The following is a 10,649-nucleotide window of genomic DNA, read 5'->3' as shown; positions in this document are numbered from 1 at the left end:
CTTGAGGGCACCGCAAACTTCCACAGCTTCGGAATCTTCCACAACGACAACGCGGAAATAGTCCGTTTGGATTAGATCTCGGTAGAGTCTGCCCATCTCAACGTCCTTACAGCCTATAAATGCAACGGTCGTGCTTAAATTCTCGCGCCACAAATGTCGTCACTCAGTTTGAACACGCGAAAACCACGGACTGCCAACTTTATATCAAATGTCTTGATTTAATACTCTAATGTATTTTTTTTTTTAATTAATGTTTCATTCAGAACAAGACCAAGTTACTTTGATCAGTTGGATTTTTTTTTAAGTTTACTTTCGTGGTGGCACCCCTCGTTTCCAGTCTTAATTAGGTCTGGTTAAATAAGTAGGAAACTGGTATATGAATTTGCCATACATGGTGAAATAGAGCCTTCACTTGAAAAAATTAAGGTTCAATTTCACCGTTCATGGCGAATTCACGGACCGGTTGTCTGGTCGCGTGAATTAAACACGTGAATTAAAATCTTAATACCAATACATGTTAAGAAGGCCAGAGCAAAAGTAATGTAACTATACAAGTTTGTTGTCTACAATAATAAAAAATCTTAATTCAAATAGATAAACAAGGAGAAGCCTTTCTTACCTACTGTCGTTTCACAGAATTTTTCGTCGGCGACTTCCTGGGCCAGATTGGCGCCCATCAGGACGGAGACGGGAATGCTCAGCAATTCTTGGATCACGTGAGAAATCAATTCTATGCCGCCTCCCTCCACAATGTCAAAACCCTGCAATAGAAAAGAAAATAAGGAGGTTAAAAAATAATCTGTCACACATATAATTGTAAATGATAATGATGATAATAATAATAGTAATAATGATAATAAAACATCAACAATCGTTACCCTATCTTCCCCAGACGCGGTGACTCTTCTCTCAATCGAAAACAACAACAAAAACATGGTACAACAAGTCTTTTCACTAATTTCAAAACATTTCATCCATGTCATTTAATTGGACCCATTCCTGACGAACATTAGGAAAAGAACCACTTTATAAAAACAAAAGCTCAAGGACAACCCACGCTGCATCGCCTTATCTGGGCCACAAGTTCTTCCCGATAACGACTTACGCTGCGGACGCACTTGATCCTATTCGACACTCACGGTCACTGATAAGATAATATTGACGATTCTCTGCATTGGTCCTAAGAACCGCGTCAGCGTAAGGGCCCAGTCACACCAAGCTTACGATCCGTTTTAGGCCACCGGCGACCCGGCTGATTTGTATGTTCATCTGCTTATAAAAAGAATTCAAGACAATGCTGCAATTGGAACGAATCTCCCCCTCATGAAGATGAATATGAAATAGTCAACTGGCGCTAACCATGAGAGAAACAAAAGTGCCACCGTCCGTCAACGGTGGTCGGAAACAGGCCGTAAGCTTGGTGTGACTGGGGCTTTAGCCAACAAGCAGGGAGAAATGAACGAACTTGTGAACAAGATAAATAAACGAATAAACAAATGAATTGCGAACGGGCCAGTCCCGTCCGTTGGGGTAGGTTCCCAAACCCAGGGTCCCCTCTCCTCCCTCCCTCCTGTAGGGGGAGTAGGGAGGGGGAGTGGGGGGGGGCTCCGACTCCACCCCTGACGTCATACTGATGCTGCTGCTGAGATTAAAGCTGTAGGCTTATCAGATGAGCCCCCCTCCCACCACCACCATCACGAAGACAGACTTGAGATATTTCATTAAACCTGGTGATTCTATTCAGCTGGGATGGTGTACTTGAGTGAAAAGGAGGCTCTAATTATCCAGTTACGACTGGCACAAGAGAACACCACATCCTTGGCGATTCTACTGTTCCTTGCGTCCTCCCCCCCTCCCCACAACCACTGATAGGAAGGGGGGGGGTTCATAGCATTGGGTAACAGGTATAAAAAAATATATAAATAAATAAATCGACATCCCGTGAATCAAACCATGTATATAACGAACACCTATACCTCAGTCCCATTTTCTTGAACCAGTCCGCGTGTGTGTGTGTGCGTGTGTGTGTGTGTGTGTGTGTGTGCGCGAGAGAAAGATAGTAGATAGAGTGAGGGGGATTAGGGAAGACTGTATTCGTCATTCCTTAAAATTACTCATGGGACAAATATCTAAACACCTTTAGTGCGATGATAGATTTGAACACTGATTCTGGCTGCCGTTAAACAATTTTATCCAGATCGGGAAAATACCTCCGACACGCAATACGTTCGATCAATAATAATGGCGTGTGTACCAACCTGTTGTTAAGGTTGACGTTGTCTTGAAATTTTATCAAATAAATCTATCAACTGTTGCGAGAAAAAAATAAACAAGCTTTGAGATAGATATCTTGAATGTCTATGTCAACTTATGTGTTGACCAATTGAACAGTTTTCGGTACAATTCCTCTATCGAAATCGGTCGACTTTTCGTAGTATGGTAACAATAATGATTTAAATAAATAACTATTTATCATTATCATTTATCTCTTGTCAATCGTACAAAGAGGAGTGTAGGATAGTGTTCATCTTAAATCGTACTCCTTCACTCCCTCACCCTCCACAGGTAAAGTTTCTCACACTGTCGATCTGAACGCTATTTTCTGGCTTCCACTGTGGTGTCACGCGAGGATAGAATATCGTTTTCTTTCATCTTCTTTTGTCATATTAGTAAATATCGACGGAGAGATATTTTTCAAAGGCACATGCAGTGTTTTTTGTTAACCGTTTGGAAAATTGGTGGAAAGAGGTAAGGTTGGAGAACGTAAGTCAATTAGCTCACGTTGGGCGTCAGTGAAACGACCAGCATGCATGTAGGCAACGAAAGTAATCGATCCGGTTAGACTGCAGACCCTTCCTCGTTCGGCGGCTTTTCAGTTGGCGGGAAGAAGTGACGTCATGTCTTCAATGTTTCAAAATCTGCTACGTCCTTTTCCTCCTCGTTAATTAAGACTTTTCCCAATACCAATTCTACTTTCTTTTTAATTGGAGATGTAACTATAATGACATACGGACACAGAAGTGAACACAACGTTGCTATATTCTGAAAATACTACAACTACTACTACTACTACTACTAATAATGGATTTTCGTATTCCCGTGTCCTTCGTTTAGTGAATGAGAGCATCAAATACAAATTCTTTGACTTTCCGTTGTTCCGTAACACGCACGCGCGCGCGCACACACACGACTCGTGGCGCAATTATAGAGTTCCCGGCTGCCACTAAGGAGGCCCGGGTTCGAATCCCGTCCAGGGCTGAAGTAATTTCAGTATCGCTGCGCTGCGGGTCGTTACTCCAACTCGTGGACGGGGAGTTGGGTGTGTGTTTGCATGTAAGGGCACAGCACAGATCGGTCATACTCTGAGCTCTCTTCCAGGAGGGAAATAACTGTCGATCACGAGTCCAACACGTGATCCAAGAACATGGTGAATCACACACACACACAGTGGTAGTGTTCGTAACTGCTAACCCAGCGGTCCAAGTTCGAATCCCGCCCTGAGGTGAAATGATTTGTTTCGCTGCGCTGCGAGCCGTTATTCCAACTATCGTGGGCGAGGAGTTGTGTGTGTGTGAGGTCACAGCATTACCCCATGGATCGGTCATACATGAGCTCTGAGCTCTCATCCGGGTGGGTAGTAGCTGTTGATCACGAATGCAGCACGTGATCCAAGACTATGTTCAATTACACAGAAATATTTGGGAGTGTTGATAAAAGACAACCTATCACTTGTCAGACATTCAGCAGGATTGTGGGAAAGCGTAGGAACCGTTGTAGAAGACTAAGGTGGCTTTTTACTATATGGATGACGAGATTATAAATAATAATAATAATAATGATAATAATCCGCTTAAGACTGGAATATACATCAGCGGTATGGTCCCCACACAGAGTAAAAGACATAAGTAGGATCGAGAGAATACAAGGGACAGCAACCTAACTGGTCCCCAGTCTGACCGTTAAACCACATGAGGAGACTAAAAGCAGTGGGTCTCCCAACTCTGAAAGATCGAAGAGAAAGACGAGATACGATTACAGTATTCAGGTTACTAAATAGGGTAGATTACGATAAAAGAAGATATCTCTTGATAAAGATAACCTTTAAGAGGTCATGAGAACAAATTGAGGAAGGTTATACGTCTGAAGGATATGAAGAAATATATTTTTCCATATGGATGCATAAATACTTGGAATAGCTTAGCAAGCCAAAGTTGGAACAATACACGATATTTAAAAATCAAGGATATAGACTAGGTTGGAACTGTACGCGATTTTGAAGTTAGGTATGATAAATAGGAGAGTAGGAAATGGGACTCAACGAGAGTTGCTCTTTTCCTATAAATTAGGTAAATAAACGCGGACACAGACACACACAGACACGTTGCTCATAAACAATTTCCAATGTATGGTACAAGAAGAGCAATATAATGGATTAACAACTATATAAACAAATAAATAAACATATGAATTAATGAAACATCTAAATGGAACTTTGTAGTACGGGCCAATTCCCTTTACGACCTGATGGAAATTACAGTACTACCTGTATCTCATGGTCATAAAATATATATCATTATTATTATCAACGTGGCCTTATCAAGATATTCATATGACCTTATCCGTGACTCCCTGACCTTACCTTGATGAGTGATATGCCCACAGCGTCTTTCTTGAGCTTGCCCGCGAGGGGCGAGCAGATTCGCTTGATAAACTGATGTGGCAAAACGAAGACGAGGATATCAGCATCCTGGGCGGCATCCATTACGTCTGGTACGGCCACCTGGCGAACGAAAATACAAAGAAGAGATGAACATAGGGAAAGCGGGTTATATACTAAATGGCTGCAGTTACACACGTCAACGCCGTCAGGCTTGTGCCGTATGCATACAGAATAAATTCATTTGTCGAAGATGTTCGTTAGAGATCTACAGATGCATGAAAATCTAAATTAACAAAGTATGTACACGTTTAGATAGGAGGAGCTTAGGACTGACGCCATGTTATCTTGTTTTGTTTGAAATGAGTGAAAGCCTATAGACGATGTGACGTCATGTCGAAACGTAAACCCTTCTTCCCTCCGTGTTGTCTGGCTTTGTATACTAGGGTTTTTGTTCTTATTGGATCAAGTTATCTTTAGTATGCACACACACAAACACATGCACGCAAGCACGCAAACACAAGAAAAAAAAATCTGCTCTGAAATATAGTAAATTGGCAATTTTTAAGTTCATTGTATAAATAAATACATAGATAAACAAGTAGATACAGCCTATGAATCTACACCATTTCACGCTACCCACAAGGTGGGTTTATACATTTTAACTGCAATTTATGATTTACATCTTTATACTCGAAGTCGCCAGATTTTATTCAGTCGATGGAGGCCCCCCTTGCGCAGTTCTAGTTAAAAAAGAGAAAAAGAAAGAGAAAACTCATTTGTTTTGAAGTCACCTGAACAGCAATAAAGATTAAGCCACTATAGAAAAATGATGAAAACTGAGATTCGTCATTTCGCTTTTGAAGTAACATATCGGCCGTAAAATTTAGTAACCAATGAGAGAGAGAGAGAGAGAGAGAGAGAGAGAGAGAGAGAGAGAGAGAGAGAGAGAGGGGGGAGGGGGTGACGGAAATAGGGAAGGAGGAAAGAAGCGAGGGAGGGAAGTATGTAGAGAGGAAGGGAAGGATGGAAGGAGAGAGGTAATGGGATGAGGGAGGAAGGGAAGGATGGAAGGAGAGAGGTAATGGGATGAGGGAGGAAGGGAGGAAGTAAGAGAGGGAGCGAGGAAGGGAGGGAAGGGAAGAAAGGATAAAGGTAAATGAATGAATAAGTAAAGGAGGAAGTAAGAGATGGATGGAAGGAAGGAGGGGGAAGGAGGGAAGACAGGATGAAAAGAGGAAGGAGAGGGAGAGAGAAGCCACGGAGGAAGAGAGGGCGTACAAAAGAGGAGAGAGGGAGATATGAATGAAGGAAAGAGGGAAGGAAGTACGGAAAGAATGGAAGAAAGGAATGAAGGATTAAAGCTGTGGGATAGAGAATATGTGTGTGTGTGTGTGTGTGTGTGTGTGTGTGTGTGTGTGTGTGTGTGTGTGTGTGTGTGTGAGAGAGAGAGAGAGAGAGAGAGAGAGAGAGAGAGAGAGAGAGATAGAGACAGAGAGAGAGAGAGGGGAGCCCAGCTTGGGATCTCAGCCAGCCGGTTCTCGCCGACAAGACCGACGGCCTAAACAGGCATTTCTGCAAAATGCACAACACAGACGTACCACTGTGGAGCATTGGTTTCAAACTCGCCCTGCACCACGGGGGAAAGGCCGGATCGAGTCTAACGAGTGCAGGCGAAGGCTACACCCGCTCGAGTACATAGATAAGATTTGGTGACAGTCTAGCGTCTCCTGGTGTAAGCTCATTGATTTATCGCTTGGTGAGGTCAGGGTAATTCATGGTTATGCTTTCAACGGAGAGGAGGGGAGGAGGGAGGAGGCGAAGAGGGGCTGAAGCGATGGAGGGGAGTGGGGTGGGGAGGATGTGGGGAGGGGGGAGAGAAGGGAAAAGAGGACATACGGAAGCAAGGGAGTGAGGAAGGGAGGAAAAGGAGGAGGATGAAGAGGAGGAGGAAAAGGATGAAGAAGAGGAGGAGGAAAAGGAGGATGAAGAGGAGGAGGAAGAGGAGGAGGAAAAGGAGGAAGAGGAGGAGGAAGAGGAAAAGGAGGAGGAAGAGGAAAAGGAGGAGGAAGAGGAGGAGGAGGAAGAGGAGGAGGAAGAGGAGGAGGAGGAAGAGGAGGAGGAAGAGGAGGAGGAGGAGGAGGAGGAAGAGGAGGAGGAGGAGGAGGAGGAGGAGGAGGAGGAAGAGGAGTAAAGATTGCATTTTAGAGGGTGAGGGGGGAAATGAACCGAACTATTTGCGACACCGCTAGGTGGGGAAGGGGGGAGAGGGGGAGAGGGGCAGTGAGATGGGGATGCGGGATAGGGAGAGGGGAGGGGGAAGGAGAGGGGAGGGGGAAGGAGAGGGGAGGGGGAAGGAGAGGGGAGGGGGAAGGAGAGGGGAGGGGGAAGGAGAGGGGAGGGGGAAGGAGAGGGGAGGGGGAAGGAGAGGGGATGGGGGAAGGAGAGGGGATGGGGGAAGGAGAGGGGAGGGGGAAGGAGAGGGGAGGGGGAAGGAGAGGGGAGGGGGGAAGGGAAGGTATTGGAGGTATTTTTTCTTTGACTGACATTAACTAGCGCTTCTATCCTTGGCGCCAAAGAGGTGGATTTGTAAATGAGGGACAGGAAGGACAGCAGAAGAACGGAGGGATAGAAGAAGTTGTTATAGCCTACGGGATCAGCATTTATCTATTTCTTATTTAATTTATCTATTTATTTGTTGTTGTTTTTTAGGAGACGCTTCTTGTAGTTGAAGAGGATAAGGAAGTGGGGGTGAGGAGGAAGAGAGGAGGAGAGGAGGAAGAGAGGAGGAAGAGAGGAGCGGGAGAGGAGAGAGGGGAGGGGGAGAGGAGAGAGGGGAGGGGGAGAGGAGAGAGGGGAGGGGGAGAGGAGAGAGGGGAGAGGAGAGAGGGAGAGGAGAGAGGGGAGGGGGAGAGGAGAGAGGGGAAGGGGAGAGGAGAGAGGGGAGAGGAGAGAGGGGAGGGGGAGAGGAGAGAGGGGAGGGGGAGAGGAGAGAGGGGAGGGGGAGAGGAGAGAGGGAAGGGGGAGAGGAGAGAGGGGAGGGGGAGAGGAGAGAGGGGAGGGGGAGAGGAGAGAGAGGAGAGGGAGGGGAGAGGGTGATGAGAATGAGATTAGAGAAAATAAGACAGGGAAATGAGAGGGAGAAAAGAGGGATAGGGAAGGGAGAGAAGAGGGAGAGAAGAGGGAGAGAAGAGGGAGAAAACGATCATGAAAACTGGCCCCTTTTCTTTCCTTTCCTTTCCGGGTGGTGGCACCTGCTGCCATTCATCTTCCTGGCACCCCTCAGTCCAGTGGCACCAGTGCCTGCATCCCCCCACCCCCACTGGCGCCAACTGGGGCAAAGAGCAACGACAAACTGACGCCTGACAGACTGCAACTCTTGTCAGACAACTCTTTCATCATACATTAATGACCAGTGACGTCATCTGGAGGAAGGAGGTCCGGGGGGGGGGTTCCTGGCAGGGGGCACTGCCCTTTCTCCAAGACTTGACAGGTCTCCTGTTCCTCATAAAATCTGCTTTATTCTCTACCCTTAGTAAATACGCATTCATATAGGTAACAGGCATGGGAATACATTTCTGTAAAATACAATACGTGAATATATAGTGACAAAAAATCGTCACATCATGATCATCATCACTGCATTACTGCATTTCTATATGTATCTTTCAAAGCTAAATCTTACGACATATCTCGCCACCCCCCCCCCTCCCACCACATGAACTGACAAACAAAACGAGGGCTCAAAACAGTCCCCCGCAAATTACGTTGTCATAAACATTTCTCAAATGACACTAGACTTCTTTGACAGTAATGATAAATTCTTTTGATTTCATGGCTATTAACACGCTATTTTATTCAGCTGAATAAGAACCCCCCTCCCCCCCCGCCTCTCTCTCAGAGATGGTAATCGGGATCAACTTTGCCTGACCACCCGCCCTCACGGGATAGGGGTGCGTGGAACGGAAGAAAAGTCTGCACGGAAATGTAAGGAGTTTATGGTTAAAACCATCTAATTCGTTTTGGGTTGGTTACAGTGGCACAACCCAACGCCAAACCCGGAAGACCCTGGGGGGAGGGGGGAGGGGGGAGAGTACAATAATATCACCCTGACTCAAATCACCGGGTACAGTTTCCCGGTACAATGTACAACATGCTCGGCAACCCCCTCCTCTGGCACAATGCCCTAAGGTGAGTCTCTCTCTCTCTCTCTCTTTCTTTCTTTTGCTCTCTCTCACTCTCTCTCTCAAGAACACGATGCCCCGCCAAGCACCTGCGGTGCCCTTGGTCCGTCCTCAGTGTCCTTGATTGGTCTCCTGACCTTGCCCTTGTCACCACAATGCCCTTCGAATCTAATTCTTGATACTAAACGCTACGACAAACAACTATGACCCCTATTCCCCTTAAGCATAAGGCTGATCATGAAGTCTATGTAATTAACTTCAGCAAAAAAAAAATCCTAATCTGACCCACCTTGATCACGTAGGCCTAGTTACTTCTAGGGACTTGTTCTGACTGACGCCTGATGACTTTTTTAAGTTTAAGACAACTACCGTCCTCAAAGATGTAAAATCTACAAACAGATACTTCCGTACCATGTGGTCCTTTTCCTTGTATTATGGCTGCCGTCAGGCGATTTGATTAGTCTCCATTATACACACATTGTAGCAAAGGAGGTTGACAGTACCCCAATCTTGGATCATACCTGTTTCTTTTTGTACGCTTTAAACCCACGATCGGAGAAATAATATCAGAAGTAGAAGAGATCCGTATATTTCGACTACTATCTGCGGTCCTCTTCAGCAGAATGAAGAGGACTACAGATAGTAGTCGAAATCTATAGTTTTCCTGTACTTCTGATGTTATTTCTCCGATAGTGGGTTTAAAGCGTACATTTACAAATGTGTTATAACATTACAGTTCCCCTTGTTTCTTTTTCTTTATCCTCTTCCGGTGACTGTTCCCTTCAGAGATTGCTCCTGAGCATCATCTCTCCTCTCCTCCTCCTCCTCTTCTTCTTCCACTTCATCACGTCCTCTATACCTCCCTCCTCCACATACACCATGCCCTTCCTTACCACGTCCATAAAACTCCCCTCCGGCCTTCTTCCTGAGCTCCTGCATGGCGGTTCCACCCCCAGCCTCCTACTTACAAAATGTCTGCCCCAGGTCAATACTCAGCCCGTGTCCAATCCATCCCAATCTTGCTTCTCTCGCTTTCTTCCCAAACCACGTGAGGTGTCCCTCTAACAATAATTTCTAACTCTTTCCCTTCTCGTTGTTACTAATGAAGATTAGAGCGTCTTCAACTTCACCTCCTCTCCTCTTAGTCTGCGCCACTGTCACCCAAGTCATTTGTAGATGGGTTCACTAACGACTTGTAAACTTTCCCTTCACTCTCGCCTCGTTTTTCTCAAACTCGCCTTCACCTTTGGTACGACCACTTTCCTAACCTTGTTCCCCTCTTAACCTTGGTTTCCTAATTTACCCAACCCTGCTTCCTCCTTTACCCTAATCCTGATCCGTCTTTTACCCTGATTCTATTCCCTTAGCAATCCTGTTCCCTCCCTTACCCTCACCCTGTTCCTTCTCCTCCCTCCCTTCCCTTCACCCTGTTCCCTCTCCTCCCTCCCTTCCCTTCACCCTGTTCCCTCTCCTCCATCCCTTCCCCTCACCCTGTTCCCTCTCCTCCATCCCTTCCCCTCACCCTGTTCTCTTCCCTCCCCTCACCCTGTTCCTTTCCATAACCTCACCCTGATCCCTTCCCCTCCCATCACCCTGACCCCTCCCCTAACCTCACCCTGTTCCATCCCCTACCTTCACCCTGTTCCTTCTCCTCACCCTCAACCTGTTTCCTCCCTTCCCCTACCCTGTTCCCTTCCCTAACCTCCCCTCACCCTGCTCCCTTCCCCTACCCTCACCCTGTTCCTTTCCCTAACCTCACCCTGTTTCCTTCCCTCCCATCTTGCCCCTTCTGCTCCTATGCCTTCGTT

At 46.1% G+C, this 10,649-nt stretch overlaps 1 protein-coding gene across 1 annotated transcript in view; it reads right to left on the bottom strand.

Moving 5' to 3' along the window:
* Gpdh1 (Glycerol-3-phosphate dehydrogenase 1) overlaps window positions 1–10,649 on the bottom strand; it is a gene marked incomplete at its 3' end in the record, with an annotated part of 41,357 nt that continues 30,708 nt past the window's right edge. The window contains 3 exon segments of the mRNA XM_076203611.1: window positions 1–113; window positions 620–761; window positions 4,640–4,780. Coding sequence (XP_076059726.1) covers window positions 1–113; window positions 620–761; window positions 4,640–4,780 — 396 coding nt within the window.

The sequence above is a fragment of the Oratosquilla oratoria genome, chromosome 20 (assembly GCF_046742065.1).
Source record: "Oratosquilla oratoria isolate Oo_2021 chromosome 20, ASM4674206v1, whole genome shotgun sequence".
In the NCBI taxonomy this organism is placed as follows: Eukaryota; Metazoa; Arthropoda; class Malacostraca; order Stomatopoda; family Squillidae; genus Oratosquilla; species Oratosquilla oratoria.
Note: the sequence above shows the minus strand (reverse complement) of the source record. Positions and strands in the feature narration are given on the sequence as shown.